The sequence below is a fragment of the Diorhabda sublineata genome, chromosome 7, assembly GCF_026230105.1.
Source record: "Diorhabda sublineata isolate icDioSubl1.1 chromosome 7, icDioSubl1.1, whole genome shotgun sequence".
Taxonomy (NCBI): domain Eukaryota; kingdom Metazoa; phylum Arthropoda; class Insecta; order Coleoptera; family Chrysomelidae; genus Diorhabda; species Diorhabda sublineata.
This window is the reverse complement of record NC_079480.1, coordinates 19,259,239-19,276,718: the sequence shown is the minus strand read 5'-3', so window position 1 is coordinate 19,276,718 and position 17,480 is coordinate 19,259,239. Positions and strand designations below refer to the sequence as shown.

Sequence of the window (17,480 nt, the reverse complement as noted above, 5' to 3'; positions counted from 1 at the left end):
CAACAAGGAATAAAATGATAGATTTGAATCGATTTTACGAATTATCTATAATATCGATACTTTAGTAAAAACAAAACTATTTTAAGAACTACTAGTCAAACTAGCCATGAGTAGTTCCATTTTATGTAAAAAGTTCCTTCCCTCCATCTTATCTAATCTTACGTCTCTGAATTGTCCTCCTAAATGTTCCCATTTTCTTTCGGTTACTAGTCTACTAGGAAAAAAGTCGGTTCGTGGTGAATGGGCTACTGATACTTGGGTACCGGTGGATGGTTCGCAACGTACCGCTATTATTCTATCTCCTGTAGGCGATGATAGAAGACAAGAGCTAGCGTTACCTAGTGGTTCGACTGTTCCGGTACCTGGAATTCATTGATAATTTAGAAAAAATACATTGAGTAAGTACTGGTTTTTAGACGATAGTGTTATACAACTGTAAAAATTTTAGAAGAAGATTGGGGTGAGAAACGGTTTATTTGGATTTAGTGTGAAAGCAGTGAACTTTTTTTATGAGGTTTAAATTGGAAAGATTGGAATCGAGTAAAAATGTTGTTTAAGACCTTGTATAATATTCCAAGTACTGCAGATTTTGAGTTAAAACAAAAAAAAATGAATTTTATGCTAAAGGGGGAATAAAAACGAAACAAAAATGAAGATTTTCATTTAAACTGAAAAGATTTTTCAATATAATCCTTAAAGCTGTTAATACATTTTGGTATTTGTTGATTTTTCGAAATGTAATTTCAAACACGGCAACTTTTTGAATTATTTTTTAGTATTTTTCCCCAAACAAAATAGAACCACTCAAAATTTCTGTATTTTTTGGAATTTTTTAAAATTCGAAAATATTTTTCCCAATTACTTCAAAATAGAGGGCAAAAATAAATGAAATGGAAGAAATTTTTTCGAAAAATTGTAAGATGAGTTTTCAGATCTTTTTATAACACATTTTTCTATTTTTTTTTCTACTTTTTATTGTACTTTTCTCAATAGAGAATAAAACGAAACCAAAGCTATTTTTTAAAATTTTTTTACTATTTGAGAAAGGCTACCAAAACAAAATTCAGTAGTTTTCCCTATTATTTCAAAACAGAGAAAAAATATATCTCTTTAAAGCATTTGAAAGACGAAATGTCTTTTTTTAAAATTTTTTTAGTATAAAAAAATAAACAATGAGCTTTTATTTTTATTTTTTGGAAATATGAAGTAGAAGATTTATTCAGGACAAAAAGTAACTTCTTTGAAAAAAAAATCAACCAATACAATTTTCTGCCCAAAATGTTATTTTTCAAATGTTCGCATAAATTTAGATGTTAGATAGAAGAAAAAAACAATTCGACATAATTATCAGTATTACGAAGATTAATTTTGGAAAAATTTTTGGGATTTTTCCTTAAACTGAGACAAAAATGATAATTTTTTTTCTGAAATTTGGAAAAGAACCATAAACTGTTTATTTTTTTGATACTTTTTATTGTACTTTTCTTAATAGAAAATAAATCCATAGAAAATTTCTGTTATTTTGAAATTTTTCACCATCCGGGAACAGCTACCAAAACAAAATTCAGTAGTTTTTCCAATTATTTCAAAATAAACAAAATATATGATATTTTTTCGAAAAATCGACAAATATGATATTAGATCTCTTTAACATTTTTAAAAGTCAATTTTTTTAGTATAAAAAACTAAAAAATGAGTATATTAATGGAATTTCGTTTGATTTTCTTGAAAATTATTAAAAACAATTTATATATATGAAAATATAAAATAAGATTTTATTCAGGGCAAAAAGTAGCTTTTTCGAAAATAAGTAACATACAATTTAGTGCCCAATACATTTTTTTAAAATTATTTCAAAAATTTTGAGGTTAGATGACATCATTTGATAGTTTCCTTTATAAAAATTTGTTCAATTATTTGGAAATGAAGACCACAAGAAAATGAATATTTTTTTGGAAAAATCAAAAGATTTGATACGAGATCTGTTTTGCTAAAGATTGAAAAAACTAAAAAATCAATCATAGCACCGTTTTTTGTTTTTTTTTGGAAAATCGTAATACAAAAAAAATTTTTATTTTTTCAAATATGGTCAAAAATACCTTTTGAAAATAACAATTTATGCCAAAATTTTGTATTTTCCTCCATATATTTTGAGGTTATATGAAAAAGCAGCTAAACATAAATTTTTCAATTACGCTTTTTTACTGAACATTTATTTATACTTCAAAATTTGAAAAATTATTGTTTTTAACACATACCTAAATGATTGGAATTTCCTAATGCCTGCCAACCCATCGTCTTCGCCAATGCCTGTACTGCTAAAATCTGATGCTGATTAATGTGACAAAAAATCAAATCTCGCAATTCTTGAGGTTCGTAACTCATGTTCATCACTTTCCCATCTCTACAAATGCATTTCAGATTTTTTTGCCCTAAAAGAATTTTCCAATTTTGAAATACTACTTTTACATTTTTTTTAATACTATAGAACTGTTTATTTTTCTAATTACAAAATAAGCAATTTTTAGAGTACAGTAAACAGATCAATTAGAAATTTACTTACAGTTAATTCAATTAGAACTGCACCGTTAATTAAATAAAAAGATTTATGATGTACATAATATTATCAAAAAAAGACTTAATGATTCTATACACAGCTAACAATTTTCCGTTTGATTAAAAATTTGAATAAAAATGATTATCACAAAACCAACATTGTTGATATAGGACTTATAAAAGATATTGGTCAAGAAATTAGAAAATCTGCACATATACCAGCTAACAATTCTCGTTTTTATTAATATTTATTCATGGTACAATCAATTTTGTTTTGTTAATTGAAAATAGAAGCACAATATTCATATAGGACTTGGAGAAATAATTGGGGCAGAAAGTGGCTATAAAATTCGAAAAAACATGACTTAGACTTGTTTCTTAATTGAAAATTGAATTGTAATTTGATTAATAAGGACTTTTTTGTTAATATAGCAATAATTAGAAGCTGGATAAAAATTAAATACTTATATAGGAATTATAACAAGACTTGGCCCAGAGATTAGGTGCGAAATTCCATTAAATATAACCAAGAATTGTTTCTTAATTATAAATTTATTTGTTTTTCGATTAATTGGGACTGTTTTGCTGATTTAAAAAACTTTGCACTTCGAAAATAATGAAAGATTAATAGACATAAATGTGAATAAATAAAACCAAAAATTGTTTCATTACAAAATCAATTGTGGTTTGATTGATTGAAACTGTTTTGTTAATTCAAAATAACTTTAAGGTGGAAAAAAATAAAATATTGATATAGAACTTATAGAACTGGCCAGAGAGCCTCGAAATTTGGAAACCAACATTTGTTTATTCATCATAAATTGAATTATAGTTCGGCTATTTGATAGGTTTGACGGTTTTGATAATTATAAAGCAATTTAGAAGCTCATAAAAATTGAATCTTGATACAAGACTTATAAAAGATAATTGAGCCGAAGATTAGTTTCAAAGCTCGATAACCTACAACCAAAACTTGTTTCTTAATTAAAAATTCAATTATAATTCAGTTAATTGGGACTGCTTTATAAAATTTGAAAAAATAAAAAGCTCGGAAAAGCATAAAATATTGATATAGGATTTAAAAATATGATTAGGTCAGGTATTACCTCAAAATTCGAAAAAAAAAACTAAGAATTGTTTCTTAATTCCAAATTCAATAGATCTTCAATTAAGACTTTCTCGTTAATGTATAGATATTGGAAGATAATATTGATATAGGACTTATAAATAAGATTGGGTCAGAAATTACATGCAAAATTAAAAAAATTGAGAATTGTTTTTAATCCCCATATAAATTGATTTTTGATTAAGACTTCTTCGTTAGTATGTAGATATTGGAAGATAATATTGATATAGGATTTATAATAAAAAGAATTTGGGAAGAGGTTAGAAGTAAAATCGAAAAAATATTACCAATAATTGTTTCTTAATAAAAATTGAGAAGTTCTAAAAATATAGATTATTAATACAAGACTTAGAAAAAGAAAACTTTTCATTCCGCTAATTCAATCTTCAAAAGACATACCAACGTGTATAATCAGCGGAGTCCTACAAACAGCATCATACCCATGAGTCGATATGTGAATTTTCACACAAGATTGAGTCGGACTGTTCAATGTATTCCAATGTGAGGTAATTAAAGGATCTTTTACTTCTTTTGCGATTGTATCTAAGACGTATTCCGTTCGCATTCTCATTATAAAATGCTGTGCTTGTTGAACTATCTGCTCTAAAAGCGTTTGAGTTTTTGTCATTTCAAGTAGTTCGTAACGATCGGCTGCCATTGGACCTACAAGATCGCCAAAATAATAATACAACTACGACAATAACATAAAAAAATAATTAAAAACATTATGAGATCAGTATTAATGAAAAAAAGGGAAATCTAGCAAAAAATATAACAAAAAATAGTTCAGGAGCTGGGAAAATTAGAAACCTTGTTTTTCTGAGATGGGATCCAAAAAAATGAAGATTAAAGGCAATAGAAATTGATTAGGAAGCAGTACAAGAAAATTTAAATAAGAAATAAGAGCGCAAAATTAGTATTGAGCCTCTTAATTACTAGATACAAGGCACATAACATAAAAAAAAGATGTAGACACCATCTAATAGCAAGGATAGTGTAGATGGTGGAATGGGACAGTAATAGATAGTAGCACATAAAGCTGACAAAGAAGACGTATTGGAAGGAAGTTTGGAGGAAAAGATGACAGGAGACAACAATAAACTGTATTCTATTAATTAACTATATGTAACTAACAACGATATTTTTTCGCTCTGAAATCCTCAGGACTAAATAGTTTGGTGTAAAAATTTGTCAATACGTAATGAACGAATGCGTAAGAAACAAAAGTTATATAACGAAATTATACGTTATAATCTTAAAAGGAGTGAAAATTATAAAAATAGAAAATTAATTTTTATTAAAAAATATTCTACGAGTTCTTTCGATTAGTAAGGAATGAAAACGGTTGTTTTTTTCATAGAAAATATGGTTGATTTTGAATTATTCTCGGTTAATAACTCGAACGATTTATCGGGAAAAATATTATTTTGAATTATGACACATAATTTCATATCATCACTTTTAATCAATTACAGGAAAATATTCCAAATGGAAACAATTTCAACTGCTATAAAATCCAATTGTAAAATAAGTTTCATCATATTGATTATAATTGATTGAGGTGGTGTGGAATATAGGGTGAACTATCAAAAAATATTAAGGAAATATTGTTGTTCTATATTGAAAAAAATAATTACTTTTATGATTTTTGACAATCATTACAACATTATGGCTGGAAGAAATTGATGCTTTTGTATTCTTTTTTATTATACAGGGCATCAAACTTGTTAAGATTTTAGTAGACACTTTTAGTTATTATTTTTTGAATATCCTGTATAACATATTACATAAACCTTTACACTGTTGCAGCGAAGAAATGAAGACGATTCTGGACGTGAAATGAAATACATGGTGATCTATTTGAGGTATACAGAGATAAAATTGTATTTGCATTATGACTCACCCTACATTAAATTCAATAATAATTAGTAATACTGGTCAATTTTCATGAATTATGACAATCATTGAAACCAATGATTACGATGGACAATTACTATTTCATACTTTTTCAATTATACAGGGCGTTGAGTTTGTTATGATGTTATTTGAATATTTTGATTATAACTTTTTAAACACACCCTGTATTACATATCAAATACACCTTCACACTATTATAGCAGTGAAATAGAATAGATTTTACTTTTGAAATAAAATATAAGATGAAAGAAACAATTTTAATGTGATGCACTGTTATAAAAGACCCTGTATATTTATGAATAACTTAAAAAAATAATCAATACATCTGTAAAAAAAATTCTTCATCTGATTTTGTTGATAAAGTTGATAAACTTGTATATACCTCAGAAGTTCATTTGAACTACTGAGGTGTGATGTGTTGCATTGTTATTTATAAAGGACCCTGTATATTTATAAATAACGTTAAAAACAGGGCAATGCATGTGTAAAAACTTTTCTTCATATTTTCTTCGCCTGATTTTGTTTATAAAGTTGATAAACTTGTATTTACCTCAGAAGTTCATTTGAACTACTGGGGAAGAAATGAAATGAAAACAACAAACCAAATAACAGAGAAGTTTGATAAGTTATATCAATTAAAATAATAAAAATAAAAACAGGAATACCAATAAATTTTAAAAAAGGAAAAATTAATAACTGTCACCTGCCAACATCCTTTTTTTTGACGGTCCTAACGGTCCTGTAGCTGGATGCGGAAACGGATGATGTGTATTTTTATGATGTACTTCTCTAAGAAGTTGATGCAACGAATGTTCTAAAACGTGATCGTGATCGCTTTTAGAAGGTGGCGGATTCGGTTGCTTTTTATCACCAGAAGTAGAATGTCTCAATCCGATGATCAACTGAATTCCTAAAAAAATCAAAATATTCCGACAACTTTCATACAGACATAAATGTTTTTTACCTGGAAGAACTGTTGCCATAATTTGGTTACCGACAACCATATGTGGAATAGGAGCTTGTAATTGAACTGCCTCTTTGGCTAACTGGTTGAACAATTCCTTACAAAACAGGACATTTTGGGCAGCTTCAAGTTTTTGTTGCCAATGCATATCTGGGTTCGAAGGTGGTGGACCTGAACCTAGCATGCATAGATTAGCGCTACAAAGGTCTTCTTGATCTAAAAAATAATTATATAAATCACTTAAAAAACGAAATGAATATTTATTTTGACCCTAAAGACACCTGGATCTCTCAGAACGGCCAAACAGAAAACCAAACCATGAAATAGTGGAAAATAAGTATTCAAAATTGATAACAGTGTTAGAAGCAACTAAAAAGAGGACGCGGACTATATATTACCAGTAATAAGAGTAAAAGAAGAAATACCAAAGAACAAAGCCTCAGAATCTAGTAAAATTTTATGTAAAAGCATTAAAGTATAAAGGTGTGGCAAAAAAAATTGAAAGTGCAATGATCACAAATCTAATAAAACAAAAAAGCGTGGAAGGATATAGAAATGGAGTAGAGATTGTGAAAACAATGAAGAATGTGACACAGCAAGAACTAGGAAGATTAGAGAATACAAAAAAATAATAGTTTGATGAAGACTGCAAATGGGCATTAGAAAGAAGAAACCAAGCAAGATGGAAAACATTGAAAGACCCAAAGGACGAATTAAAACAGGAGGTAAGCACAGGAAGAAAAGAAAGCAAAGAAAATGTACAGAGAGAGGAAACGAAAGCATCTGGAGGGCAAATTGAAAAAATTTTTATTAATTATATAAACAAAGACATCATAAATTTTTATCAGGGGCAAAAAGATGTAAGATACTAAGACGATTCACTCATAGGGAAAAGAAGAAAAACTGGACATGTGGAAGGAAAAAGGTACTAAGTAGGATTTTTGGGGAAATGCAGAGATGAAAGCACAGAATGGTCAAGCTCAAATGGGATATGTGATTAGAGCAAAAAGACTCCATTGGATGAGGCATATAGTCAGAATGGACATAGATAGTTGGATGAAGAGATGGAAAAAAGAGCGAGAAGAAAAAAATGGATAGAAGCATGTAGAAAAGATCTGAGAAGAAAACTGACGTGGAGTAGCCATGAACAAAAATGAATAGAGGAAAGCAGTAGAGTGACTCCAAGCCTTGCTCCAATAATTCCTGTTGAAGTATTTTATATTTTATATATATATATATATATATATATATATATATATATATATATATATATATATATATATATATATATATATATTGCAAAAAATTGGCCCAATATATATTGATTTGTTTTAATTTTGATATTTAAACATACCTTTCTGACATAGAACTTCGATATAAGCAACACCCTGTAGTTCAGTAGGTATGGATACTCTTAAAGCACTAGTAGGTTTTAAAGGAGCAGATCCTCCTGGTAATGGGCTGCTTGGAGGACTAATTCCTTTTTCGTCCTCTTCAGCTTTGGTTACCTTAATAAGTGGTACACATATATAAATATTTTATAGTACAATAAAATAATAACAAATAGTTGAAATATTTGTATTCACCTCAAATGTTCCAGTTTGTAAATATTTGGAGCCAGTGGTTCGATAACTTAAATCACCTATAATTGTGTTTGATACTTTTTTTAATCGCCAGTTTTGCCTTAACCTTAAAAGTTCTATATGAAAATCCAAAGTTGTGCGACTCCTTGCTGTTTCGTTTTGTGAATTTTTCATTTTTTCAGCTCCAGCTAGAAGTACGCTAGCTGCGCCTATGAAGTATTTAATAAAAAATTGTAAAATCAAATTTCTAGACTTACCTGCTAATGCTTTTTTTCTTGCATAAATTTGTACCATCGGTTTAGTTTCCAATGGTTCCTGTTGGACAGGATCAAGCACTAAATATCTCTTGTCTTTAGATATTACTAGGACATCAGCTAAAACGCCTATTTCCTGTAAAGCACTTCTTAGTTTATTTCTTACAGAATCCCATGGCCATAATGAAGACTGAAAAGCGTCTTTGCTATCAGTATCTGATTTATCGTCTTCGTTGGATTCCTCTTTTTTCACATCTAATTCTGAAGTTTTACTAAAATCTATTTTTTGGGCATACTTCGCAAGACTTTCGGATAAAGTTAAAGGACTAAAATATAAAAGTCAATAAGCTGGAGGTAAGTTAAATTGTATTTACTTACGGTTGATATATTTCTGTCCCGTCATATGTTATTTCTTGTATTTGATTTTCAATAGGTGCTTCAACTGATATATTAACGCTATAAGACATTTTTCTTTTTTAAACACTAATGTTTCTATTTTTTGTTTGGGGGTTAATCTTAAACGTCAAATAAGACAACTGACACGTTTAAACTGAAAGATTTCGTCTTCTTTTTCCTTTAGCCTCTTTTAAAATTTAAACAATCATTTTGTAAAATTAACAAAACAAGGATTTACAATTACGTTGTAATATGTACCCAGTGTCCCATTTTTTTCTTATAATCGAGCTGTTTCTTTTGATTTATACAAATTTAATATGTGTTTACTGTGTACATAATATTTTTAACTAATAAATTAATATTTTTTTTGAATAGAGACTATATATATATTATTTCTTTAAATTAGAGTTATTAAATGTAATTTTGATATATTTTAAGGCGTTATAAGTTGCTATTCATGGCGAAACAAGTAACGCGCTTTTCATAATCGATTTAGGTGGTTCTCTTATCTTTGGTGTATATGTTTTAGTATTTGTAAGCTCTAATTCTTAGATACCTTCCATTGGGATTATAGTTCTGTGTTTTAAAGCCAAATATTAACCACTACTTCTAAATTTCGACATCATTCTTTTTCCAAGTTTGGTTCTAGGGAGGATTTTAACCACAATAATCTCTATGCAACCCTTCTCACTGCTAAATTTTTTCCACGAAAATAAACGTTCTACCCAATTATGATAAAAGTTTCGTCTCTCAGTATATGACTGTTTGCATGTCTTCATACAGTGTGTTTATAAAATAACAAACTGCCAATATTCTTGATATAAAAGAAACAGGCAAATGCTGATTGTATGTTTTTTATTATCTATATTATCTAACTGCAATTTTATCTATCTGTTTTACAACCTACGGCTTTTATGTTTTTCTTTTTGTCTTTCGGTAGGTAATGTCTGCCTATATGCCCATCTAGAGCCTATTATGACAAACTGTCAGTTTTTTCTTTGTTTTAGATATTTCTAGTCGTTTATTAAAAAGTACAACGTTATTTTTCAAACTGTCCCAGTATTCAAACATAAACAAGCGTGTGGAATCAATTTAAATTTTTTAATACGAAACTCTTCGAGTAGATACAACACGGTAGAATCGTTTATTCCTTATTTTACAACGTGGAATAGAAAATGGAAGGTCGGTCGGTGAGATTGCGAATGGAAAGCATCAATCTTATTCGTTGGCTTCGAGCTTTTTTTTCTGGGAACAACACAAATACGAAACGATAAATCAATGTAGAAGAGCTGTCACTGGTTAGGAAGCCACAAAGTTGGTTGTGTTGTTATAAAGAGAGATTTCCTCGATACATTTTCTAACGTTTTCCGTTCTGATCGGGTCCAAGAAAATGATCGTGCAAACCCGCCTTACTATTTTACGGAAAGTTCGAGAGGGAAATGGATTGCATGTCAAAGAAAAAACGATCCGAAACCAATTTTTAAAATTTAACAAAAGTTGTTTTTCTGTGTAAAACATATAAACACGGTAATTACTGTTATTTCGTGGTACTTCTAAACCAAAACTTCTCTTCAATCAGTTAATTGTACGAAGTATATCCACAAAGTAAGTTCCATTTTGTTGTATAAAAAAAACTGTACAGATACAAAAAAAATTTATTGTACAAAAATCTACAGCTTCCAACTATATTTCGAAATTCCACAAGTTTTTGTATGTCTTCTTCGTAAAGGTTGTCCTCTGTGATTTCAAACAAGTGCTAACATGTTCTATCAACGTTGTTGATGACCACCAAAGACCAAGGAGAATGATTAAACACGTCCCAGTCAAATTCCTATAGAAGTTTTTTGTCATGTTCTCGGTGTAATGTCGGGAATTATCAAGGAAAGAATACAACACCTCTTGACAGTAATTCTCGGCGCTTATTCTGTAATTCGCAGCGCAATTCATTAGATATGGTTAACATTTTTATTTTTATATAAAAAAGCATGCAAAAGAAAGTAAATCCTTTACACTCGAGTAGTACCTTCCGTCTAGAGATGTCTGTGGATATTTATCTTGAATTTCTGTAGGTTGTAATCCCGATAAATTGATTTTCCGTGAGTCTGCAGGTGAACTCGTTATCTATGAGACACGTCTGCTTGTCGAATAGTTCTCGAAAATACTGTTCTAGGTGGGATCAGTCAGATAAGCGACCTTTCTTCTATGCTGTAAGCTATCAAAGCTCTGGATCGCCTATAAATCGAAATGCTCTCATCTGAATTGAGTCGAGCATCCTCAGGGTATTCCTGGGAGCTGAGCTCCAAAAATACAAATGGGGGAGCAAGACTCTAAAGATGAGCGAATCTAGACCTAGTAGAGAATTAGTATATAGCTTTTTGGTCTTAAAATGAACTCCAATTTTGTGGAGTTGTCTTAGCTAATTCGGCCACGTGCTCTATCTTTGTAAAAAAATAGCTAGAGCCTTTACTACATTAAACTCAATTAGATCGCTTCTATCCCATTCCAAAATCAGTGTGGTTACTTTTTTGGAAGTTTACACTGCTTTGGATGTTAGCAAATGCTGAAAACAAATCAATAGTTCGTACTTTTAAATATTTAGTGAAATAATTTTCTTAATATTTTTGATTCTTAATTGTCATCATCAAGGACGATCACGTCAAAGTTTTCTTCATTCCCGTATACATTTTTGTTATATGTGAAAAATCACGATTGAAAGTATAAATCGGGCTTAAAATTTTTCATTTTTCTGTATGAGTATTATAGATTTTTATTTGGAAAGTAACTATAACTGAAACTAACAATACTTTAAGTAGAAACGACTTTTAACTCTTTTACAAAATTCATCGTCTCGTATTTAAAAGGAAAATCGTAAAAAAGGAGTCGACTGCTGCATTGAGTTTTAGTTGCTTTCGTTAAGTTTAACGTTGCCAAGAAGTATCTTATTTCTTGTCTTAAACGGGTTCTTGCATACTTCTGTAATACGAATTACGATGACACTTGAGAAATTTCGCATGAATTCATTAATTTATTTTCGAAATTCGACAAAGAAGAAAGACGGAAAAATACTCAAAAAGATAAAATATGAAGATTTTCTCGAAAGTGTAGACTGCGAGGTTTAAATTCCAAAGCTGAAGTAATTTTATACGAAACGTATATACGAGATTTTAAAGTCAAGACTCTGTAAGATATGTACTTGAAGTAGAAATAGTTATTGGAAAATTTTAACACAATACCGGACTCAGCTAGACGAAACTTTTACAATGTATTCATAAATGACGTGATTTGCTAATATTTCAAATCTTTTTTGGTTGAATTTTTGAAGCTAACGATTAATTGATTAACACCAAGCAATAACGACAATTTACAAACTAGTTTTTTCATTTACGGATTTAAATATTAGAGAAGGAATACTTTTAATAAAGGAAATAGTAAAGGGTGGACATCTAAGGCCATATCTTAGGAAAGGATTATATAACAGCTTCAGGGAAAAACATTGTTTCAAAAATAACCCCGAGAGACATGTAGAAATTATTTTCAGAACGGTTTTTGAAAAATTTACCCAATTAAGTAGCCCTTTATAAACAATAATCGAATTTTTCAACGATTTATGCGCTTTTTCATTCAAAATAAGAGGTGGGGGCGAGTGGGAACTTTCTTATAAAAAAATGCTTTCAAGTCTGGTTCTGGTTAGGTTATTTTCATGTTGCTAGAAAGAGATTTTGTCCAGTACAAGATATACGAATTCTAAGCGATTCAATTACAAAAACTCTCGATCAACCCCAGTAAAACATCATTAGTCCCATTTACAAAGAGAAGCACCTATCCTTAATAGAACTGAATTAACAATTTCCAATAAAGAAAAATATCTTGGAGTCATCCTTGCTGAAACACTTACTTGAAACAATCATTTTAACAAGGTATTTGCAAAAGCTACTGAGATATATTGAGCTTGTTGACAAAACAATTAGTCTACAGTCTAAAATGGTATTCTGGATATACCAAACAGTCATTAAATCCGTGCAGCGTTTGTTTGGTGGTCGAAAACTGAACAAACAACAGCTCAAAAAAAATTAACAAGATTCAAAGACTAATTCGTCTAGATATTACAGGGGCAATGTTAACCTGCTCTACTACAGCCTTCGATGTCACCTCTTCACTTCAAAGTGAAGAAAGGGCTATTTAGCGACGCCCACAGGCTAATCCAGACAGTAAAACAAAAGCCAGAAAATCAATGTGGTGTAAACAAACTTTATAAGAGCTAGCTAACATAAACCAAGTGACTCCAATGAGGTATACAGGCCACCAGGGTGTACCAGGAAATAAAGAAGCAGACTGCCTTATCAAAAAAGGGACAACGACTCCATACATTGAACCAGAGCAGTACTGTAGCCTCACGTGATAGCACATCAATAAAGAACTGAACGAATGGCTACAGAATCAGATGGAGTCTCATTGAAGAGACTCCAGGCCTAAGATTCATAACCGTATCAACTAAGACGTATGAATTGGTAAGAGTTGGATTTTTTTAACTGGTCATCTCAAACGATTGGCAATATATATCACCCTGAATTACCCAATCTTTATCTGTTCACTGGATTTTTGTATTTGAGGGCCCCCAAGATCCCGGAACTCTCCGGAAACTGTGAAATGTGCCAATAGGTCAATCCGGCCCTGAAGAAACAATCTGTATGTACACAGTAGATTTCGTATCTAATTTATTATATTTAAATATTTTGAAACTTATTTTCATCAAAATTTTACTTATTAATGTCTCGATCCCAAAATTTGACAATATATGAATATAATGAAATGTAATATACACTATGAATTTGTGTGAACGACGGAGGACGCTGGTCGAGGAGTTTTCCTCAACTAAGTATTGAGAGAGCTCCGGGTAATGTCCTCATCCGGGAACGGCAACAACAGCAGCTGAAGGTGGCGCGAGGGATGGTAAGAAAATCGATATGGCTGCCGCGATACCGAGGCCAAGGCAAAGAATGTTGATACGGGGATGATTTACATAAGATACATAATATAAAATATGAATTCGAAATACGTCGATTCTTTTCAGGAATATTGAAGATATCTTGAGTAAGGAAACACTATTTTTCCGCTACCACCCCTATTTTTCATCATTATTAGCGTTAAAAATTGTTTCATGTTGTTCCGAAGTAGTTTCTATATCTAACAAATAATTAAATTAATTTTTGTTAAATAATGGAACTAAAAAAATTCTGGTGATGATTTGTTTCTTAAGTATTGTTTTGAAATACTTGAAAAATCAATTTTTATTGAATGAAGCACAAAATTCAAACGTGCAGCACGGGGTAATATCAGAAAACATGAAAAAAAAAATAAGAGGAAATCGAAAAATTATTTTCAGAACGTTATTTGACGTGTTAAGGTCAAATAATAAATTACACTTTCCAAAAATCACGTTTCTATGGCATCTAAGAAGAAGAACATCTTTTTATTTGGAATTTACATGAAGTTTCAACACTTGAATTGCCAGAATCCTAAAGCAACGACATCAAAAAGTGGTTCGGTCACTTGCAATGTCATATGAATTAATTGTATCTATTTAATATTTTTTTTTTCAATGAAAAACATAATTTAAATAAGTGGATAGATTCTAAAAACTAAAACATAACATCGCTCAATAAGTATTGTGACTAACTGGTTGTAGAAGGATTTGTCTTTTGTCTGAAAATAGGCTTCAGTTTCAGTAATTTTCTCTTCATTTGAGTTGAATTCCTTTTTGGCAAGCATTTTTTTGAGATCAGAGAATAGCCAGTATTCACTGAGGGCCAGATCTGGAATATATGGTGGATGAGAAAGCAATTCGTTCAATTAAACCATCGTTTTTAAAATACTGAGGTAATAACCTTCCAAGTTGATCGTTGTGCTTTGGAAGCTTGGGAAGATGATGATCGTTTTTATCCCAAAATGAAATGATGGATTCATGTTTCATCGATTGTCACATATCAATGCAAAAATCCGATTTATTACATTTAAACATGGCCAAACACTGCTCTGAATCATCAACACGTTGTTGTTTTTGATCGACTGTAAGTAAACGCGGTACCCACTTTCTCATGGTCAAATGTTTATGCATAATTGTAAACACATGGTCTTCAGATTTTTTAAGGAACTCAGCTAAATCACGCAATTTCAATTTACGATTAGATTTTATCTATTTGTGGACGTTTCTGATGTTTTCTGGAATAACCACTTCGATTGGATGACCAGGACGTTCACCATCATCGGTGTCTGTACGACCACTTTTAAATGTTTCTTTTCGATGGATCAGAGTCCACATACAACTTTCGAAGCCATTGCTGAGCTTGTACAGTATTTTTTTAACAACAATAAATTAACAAAGAAAATTGTTTTGAATCAGTGTTTGACGGTGTTTAAGCGAATTTTCTGAATTACTACGTGCCACTTGACGAGATATAGATCCACTGATACGAAGCTGTACTATATTTCGCTGATTCTACGCTGAAGTTGATGAAGTGATGAAGAAAAACGTGCTATTCCACTATAAAAACTTATCAGTTAACACCTCAGACTTCACCATTCGACCACTAACTGCTGATTTATCTACCGTATATTTTAGATTTGATTCACTTCAAATTATGTCGAAATAGGAGGTAATTGTCACCACAGAGGCCTAGTTTGTAATCCTCAAGAAAACTGGTCAGAGAAATTTAAGTATTGGTAAATAAAATTTAAATTTAACTGCTTATTTTCGTTTTTCTTTGATGTCTTCAATTATCGGATTACACTCGTAATTATAACGTTTACTCAGAGTAACGTTGCTCTAATTTGTACTGCAGCAGTTATAATCGATTGCTCTATGTTGTATCATGATATAAATCGATTCCGAATTAGCATATACAAAATTTGAAAAAAATGGTGAATGCGTAAGAGAGAATTCACCAAAATTTTAAAATAACGACTTCGCAAGAATGTGCGTAGGTTAATAAATAATAAAAATAATTAACCCTTGTTCCGATAGTGAATGAAAACTAGTAATTTCGAAAGATACAGAATCGAGCAAATAAGAAACGGGCCAACACCCGAAATATCTTCATCCTGCGCAGAAATATCAATTGTAAGGACGTACAATGTTGAATTTCGTGTAGAATCGTATAATTGTAGAAAAAAAAACTAAAATCCTCCAATGGAGAAATTTCACACAGGCGTATTTGATGCTGACGGCGTCCAATCCCACCCCAGCCAGTGGCATTGGCAATAAGATCCACATTCCGAGAAACTCGAGCCTTCGTCGGTGTATGCCGACTGTTGCCATTGGCCGGGCTATTCCGCGAATCGCACCAATTTCTCCAATTCAATTGTCATTGCTCGTCGTGTTGGACTGTTTAGTGGGTGGGCGATGGGCGGCTGAAAAACACCCGCTGAATACTACTCCAATCCTAAAATTACACAATTTTGTTAATAGAATTTCAAACAATTTCTGGTGACGTTCCACAACCGACTGAGAGGAAATACGACTTAAAAAAACAGGACCGGACTCGTTAGTGTAAAAGATGGGAACATTTGAACAAATATAAATATACGAGTGTGGTCTGATAAGTATAAAAGAATAACGAAAACTATAAAATGTAGAATATTTTTAATTCGATACTCTTGACATAGGGATGCTCCAATTAATTCAACCCCTTCAAAATAGATCGCGGTTTCCCCGAAATTTTTTACCTAGCGAGTAGCTTCTCGAAGTTTGGAAACACAATAGATAAATCGTACATGTCCCAACCTGCCAATTAGGTAGATGTAGTAGCAATTTGTATTCCAAATATACGAAAAATACGTTTTTGCGAAGTTTTCTAAATAGGTCGTAATTTCCTCGCAAATTTGTACCTAGCGAGTAGCTTCTTCAAGTTTGGAAACAAAATAAATAAATCACACTCGGCCAAATGTGCTAATTGGGTGAACGTGGTAGCAATTTATAGTCCAAATATACGAAAAATACGTTTTCTCGAAGTTTTCTGAATAGGTCGTAATTTCGTCGCAAATTTGTACTTAGCGAGTAGCTTCTTCAAGTTTGGAAACAAAATAAATGAATCGCACACGTCCAAATCTGATAATTGGGGGGATGTGGCAGCAATTTGTAGTCCAATTCGAGTCCAAAGTGTGCTGGTGGAGATTCACTATTGTATTCGTTAAAAGAAACTTCTTATCTTCAGTTTGCTATCGAATCGGCTCAATAATTCGGTATAGTACATTCCTTCTCCAGGTAACTTATGTATACCACACCTTATAAATCCTCAAAAACGTTACTATAAGTATTCCATTCAATAGGACAGTCTTCACCTTCTTTGGAGCAAGTTAATAGGGTGCAATTGAAAGCTTAGACTATTCCTTGGTCTGTGGCGTGTACCAGTGAATCCATGTTTTGTTGACTTCACTTCGTCTTTAGCTGGAATAAAATTAAATACTCTGAAATGGTTCCACGTTTGTGCTTGTTGCTTGTAGTGAGCAAATTTATTACTTCTACCTCTACTTTATTACATTTTTTATAAGTTTTTATTGATACATCGTCTCGATCTTTTGTCTCATTAACTTGAAATTGTTTTTATTAAGCAGATAAAAGTTTTATGTAAATCGAGATGTTGAAAAACTGAATCAAGGGCAAACTATTTTTCTTTAAATGTTCATGT

At 31.1% G+C, this 17,480-nt stretch overlaps 1 protein-coding gene across 1 annotated transcript; it reads right to left on the bottom strand.

Annotated features, from left to right (window-relative positions):
* Nucleotides 1-28: 28 nt before the first annotated feature.
* On the bottom strand, nucleotides 29-8,962 carry LOC130446229 (mediator of RNA polymerase II transcription subunit 17). Its single transcript, XM_056782328.1, has 9 exons — nucleotides 8,779-8,962; nucleotides 8,404-8,726; nucleotides 8,150-8,355; nucleotides 7,918-8,071; nucleotides 6,564-6,779; nucleotides 6,303-6,509; nucleotides 4,082-4,345; nucleotides 2,259-2,432; nucleotides 29-362 (listed from the first exon to the last, which is right to left on the bottom strand). Exons 1-9 carry the CDS (start codon nucleotides 8,865-8,867, stop codon nucleotides 82-84), a joined length of 1,914 nt encoding a protein of 637 aa, XP_056638306.1. The 5' UTR covers nucleotides 8,868-8,962; the 3' UTR covers nucleotides 29-81.
* Between the last annotated feature and the right edge of the window lie 8,518 nt (nucleotides 8,963-17,480).